Raw genomic sequence first — 4869 nt, forward strand, 5'->3', positions numbered from 1 at the left:
AGCGTGGGCGCAGCCGTGGGCCGCGGACCCCTGCCCCGGCCCAACCAGCCCCGCGCGGTCCTGCCACCCCGGGACCCATTTCTAGTGGCCTCACCAGCCTTCGCAGCTGTCCCCATCTTGCTCTCGGGAGGCAACCTGAGTACAGGAGCATCTGGAGTGAGGTCACTGCCACCTTGGTTTTTATTTTGGAAGGGGCTTAGTTGTGCTTAAGAGGGCGAGCTGCTTTGCGTTTTTCCAGTAGGGTTTAAACTTACACTCACACAGAATTTAGCCTCTAATCGGCCAGACTTATTTAAAAGGCACAGAGGAAAACCTTCCAGTTTTAACATCCACTCTGGTGTTTGCTGGAAATTTGCCACCAAATTTCGGCTCGAGCTGAAGGTTACCAGGATTTATCATTGTTTCCCCAGGATGTTTAACCCTCATGGGCACCTCTTCTTTCATTTAAGTTACTTAAAAAACAATCATGTAAGCACTTTGGCCATTTTGTTTAAGAAATTTGTTTTATCTCGTCTGATTTTGAAATCCAGAAATATTTCTGAAATGGGGAGGAGGGAAGGTTGGAGACAGAAAGCAGCTGTGTACCAGGAAATAATAAGTATCATGCAAAAATATCACAGTTAATAGATGTCCTTTAGGAGTGGAAATATCTATTTAATTGCTTTAAAAATGTGGGTGGAAAAACACAATTATACATTGTGATAACAAACCTGTACAGATAATTTCTGAACAATACAAAACAAGTGCTGAAAATTTTTTGTTTAGGATTGAAATAATTGTTCCAAATTATGACACCACCTACCCAAATATCACGTTGCCCCATCTGCAAATCCTTGAAGAGGAATAGTTACCAATCCAATGCATTTAGACTCGTTCTTAATAAAAAGAAAATTGCATAGCTTTTTATACTGTTGTACATCCTCAAATGCATCTTCCAATATCATTGTCAGCTTAGTGTTATTCTCGATTTTTTAAATGTTTGATTTTTCAGAGATACATAATATATAAATTCCTAATAATTATAAACACATTTTATTCATTTGATTTTAATAACATGCATTTTCATAATTACTTACTGTACAACTGAAATAGACATTGAATTATGCTGTGTGCATGTCTTTATTCAACAGTATATTCTTAGACACCTTGCTCAAACAAATTAAATGAATTTAAAAGAAAATAAAACATGAAAAATAAATCCTTCCAGTAGAAACAAAATCACAGTGCTTTACAGAACAAAAGGAAAGGAAAAGAAGTTCTCATAGGAAAAGAGATTTATTATTACATAGAAAATTCTCACAATAGTTGAAACACACTCCAGAAACTAGTAAACACCTTAGATAGAGTTGTGCCAATTATTCAGCCCACAAGCATCTGCTTTGTCTTAATTAGACGGGGGAGGTGAATGACCACTGTTTATTTTCATTTTCCTCATTAATTATGAAAAACTGCATTTAATTCATCTTGCATGGTGAGAGATTGGCTGCGCAGATGTAAGTCGTAAGGGAAGTGGCTGTCGGTGGGCAACCTGAACATGGCACCCTGCCCAAGGGGACCCCTGGGTGGCACTGCACAGTAATGCATGCCATAATTGTAATTTTTGCCATAGTCCAAGGTTTCTTCTTGCTTCAGGGAAAATATCCCATTATAGTTAATTGGGGGAGGACTTAAGGGACCTTCAAACTGAGGGCTGGCACACTCAGGGGAAGTGCTTTCATAGAAGGATTCATACGCACTGCAATAATTGTAGGGTTTCATGGACTTGGAATTATCAAGAGTTCCATGCCCTGGGGGAGTGGTGAGCTCAGGGCTGTGGTAGGGTGGGTAGAAGGTAGAGTAGGGTGACCTTGTGTGGTGTGCAGCCTCCCCGCCCTGACCCACCAGGAAACTCCTGGCATTGAGCTGCAAGCAGCCTGCCACCAAGTTTGTAGTTGGCTGGGAAAGACCTTTGCATAAGTTTTGGACGAACGTGAGCAGATCAGGTCTCTTGCCGATTCTCAGAATTTCAGAAAGTGCCCAGATGTAGTTTTTGGCCAGTCGTAAAGTTTCTATTTTGGACAGTTTTTGGGTTTTAGAATAGCAGGGAACCACTTTTCTCAAATTGTCCAGGGCGTCATTGAGGCCATGCATCCTGTTCCTCTCCCGCGCGTTAGCTTCCTGTCTCCTGAACTTGACCCTCTCCAGTCGGAGCTTGGTCGTCTTTTTTTTCCTAAGACCCCTCCTTCTGGGCAACCCGTTTTCATCTTCCTCTTCCCTGTCTTCCTCCTCTTCTTCTTTCTCAGTCTCTTCTCCAGGGGCCCTTTTGATGCTCTTTCCTCGAAGGACAATCTGTTTGGAAAAGCTTTCTGGTTTCTTAATTTGCTTCTGGTCCTCGCATTCTCTAGAAAACTTTCTGCACATCTGGGATTCTGGCATTACAACAGACTCATCAAACGGTAGTGTTAACATGGTTCTCTAACCTTAAATTACCTGAAAAAATGCCAGCACAATATTTAAAGTGTTTTCATTTTTAAAGTTTATACACGTAAAACATATTCAATGACTTAATCATAAGAATACGAAAACATAAGAAAAAACTGATTCCAGGACTATTTTTTTATATTAAATAAAAATTTTGAGTTTGTGCAGCCTACCAGTTATAAAAAAATTGACACATGCAATAGGATTATTGTATACAGGCAAACTATCAAAAGAAAATAAAACATAAAGTATTTATTGTAATACCACCACTACCTCCGTTTCTCTTTGATTTTAAACTGATTTTTAATACACAAAAAGGACTGTGGAATTCAATCAAATGCAAAACATGATATAGCAATGCAGAATTTCATTAATTCCAATTCCCCTGAGTGCAAAATGAGAAGAGTCACCAGTTTTTAAAAGAAAAAATGCTGCTTCTCCATTAGCTGACAAATTTGTGGAGATTTTTTTTTAGGAAGAAAATAAGCCTTAACTTTATTTACTGTATTATACAGCAGTGAATTTAGGTAGTAGCTGTAGAAATACACAAATTTAAAGAGAAGATTAATCAGAGCCAATTTAGAAAACTGCTTTCTTTCTGATCAGTACAGAAATATGTAAAAGAGCACTATTTTCCAAACCTTTACCAAAAAAAAAAAAAAAAGTGGGGAGAGGATTAGGCTAATTTGGGATAAACTCTATAAATAAATTTTCAAAATCACTGGCATTATTTTAAGTCAAAGAAAATAGTGAGACTCCTTTTCTATTTAAAATTTTTCTCAATGTAATTGTTTACTGCTATTCAAATCATCCTGACAAAAAACACTCTCATAGTGTTTTTGTTCTACGAACCACAGAAGTCTCCCTCTAGCTAATATCTGACAGGAACGGTCCAAGGATTCTGACTGCAATTGTGCACGTGTATTCAGAATCCTGAATGAAAGGGAAAAATAATTTGTGTTTCAAATGCAATTTGGCTTTTGTTTGGTGAAGCAGCAAGTATTTTCATCCAAAGTCTTCAAACAAATAGGCATGATAAAACAGAGACTTTTTAATTTAACAATCTCTAGCTCCCTCAACACACACACACACACACACACACACACACAAACTCTTAGTAATGTCCACATACTTGCAGTTACATAATAGCAGTGAAAGTATGTGATAATTACATCATAAGAATGAAATATGATAAGAAGTTATAGATGACAAAGAGCATATAAATACTATAAGACAGTGACACTGTATCTTTAAATACTTGCATGCAAAGCCAGCATCAATTGAAGTATATCTTTATTTATATTACCTTAGGTTTTAATTTCATTCAATAATCAGTTTTCATTTTGGATCTTCCAAATCTTTTCAGGCTGAGTGTCGCATCGTCTCCTGGAGTCTCTAGATCTGTGTGTATCTGCACTATCTCATTGATCTCTAAAAAGTGACATTGATGCCAACTGCCAGAGCTGGTACCCATGCCATCTGCTAGTGACGTCACAGGGCAGAGAGAACCATGTGATCCTCTCTCTTGGGACCTTCATTCTGCACTGATCATCTGGCATCCCTGTAAGTGGGTACCAGCATTCATGCATCAACACAGAAGGTTAGACTGATAGGAAAAAAATCTGCACCAGCCTTTCACATACAGTAGGTGCGTTTCTCCTCGAGCTGCTTCGGCTTCACCGGCAATCTGTAGAAATAGCTGTGTTAGTGTTCAGTTTCACCCTGCCAACGGTACAACTATTAGGGAGTCGTTAATATTCCATTCATTTACAAGATGGGCTTTTGTGTGAGCGAGAGAGGTTTTTTTTTTGTTGTTGTTGTTGTTATTGTTGATGTTTTGTAAAGATCACCATCCCGTTTGTGCACCTGGGTACCCAGGGGAAAAAAAGGCAGTGAAAAGGAGCTGAAATCAGGAAAATGGTCTTGAGATGCTTAACCAAACTAAGATTTGTGTAAGCGAACGGGGATCAACAAAGGTCTTCTGATTTCCTTGTTTTGTTTCATGGCATGAAACTTATGGGTGTGTGTCTGTGTGTTCTCTTATTAACATGTAAGACTTCTGTGCTTCTTAAGAATTTGGAATAAAAGAACAGTTTCTCCATCTGGGGTCTGTGAAAGACATGCTCAGATGCTCCCCTTTCTACACTTGCTGGTATCTTTCAACAACTTTTCAGAGAGATTCTTTGTGTATCTGTATAAAATGCACAGACAACTGCAAGCCCACTGTGAAAAGATTTCAAACTATATTCTCATGCCCTCTTCCCAAAGTCACAACTTTACTCTCTTGTCCCTGTCTTTACAGCCTTCACTGACCTGTTCCTCATTTCATTTCATAAACAATAAACATAAAAATGATCACTTAGGTTTTTATCTTTCTCTCCCTGACATTCTGATGAGTATTTTAATCAA

The 4869-nt window shown here is 38.5% G+C and overlaps 1 protein-coding gene across 1 annotated transcript; it reads right to left on the bottom strand.

The window, feature by feature from the left end:
- Positions 1-286: 286 nt before the first annotated feature.
- Positions 287-4049, bottom strand: NEUROD6 (neuronal differentiation 6). The gene is made up of 2 exons (XM_086398112.1): positions 3767-4049; positions 287-2469 (listed from the first exon to the last, which is right to left on the bottom strand). Exon 2 carries the CDS (start codon positions 2446-2448, stop codon positions 1435-1437), a length of 1014 nt encoding a protein of 337 aa, XP_086254238.1. The 5' UTR covers positions 2449-2469; positions 3767-4049; the 3' UTR covers positions 287-1434.
- Positions 4050-4869: the final 820 nt, after the last annotated feature.

This window comes from Bos grunniens, chromosome 4, assembly GCF_055505025.1.
Source record: "Bos grunniens cultivar Pamir isolate PY7600 chromosome 4, Bosgru_T2T1.0, whole genome shotgun sequence".
Lineage (NCBI taxonomy): Eukaryota > Metazoa > Chordata > Mammalia > Artiodactyla > Bovidae > Bos > Bos grunniens.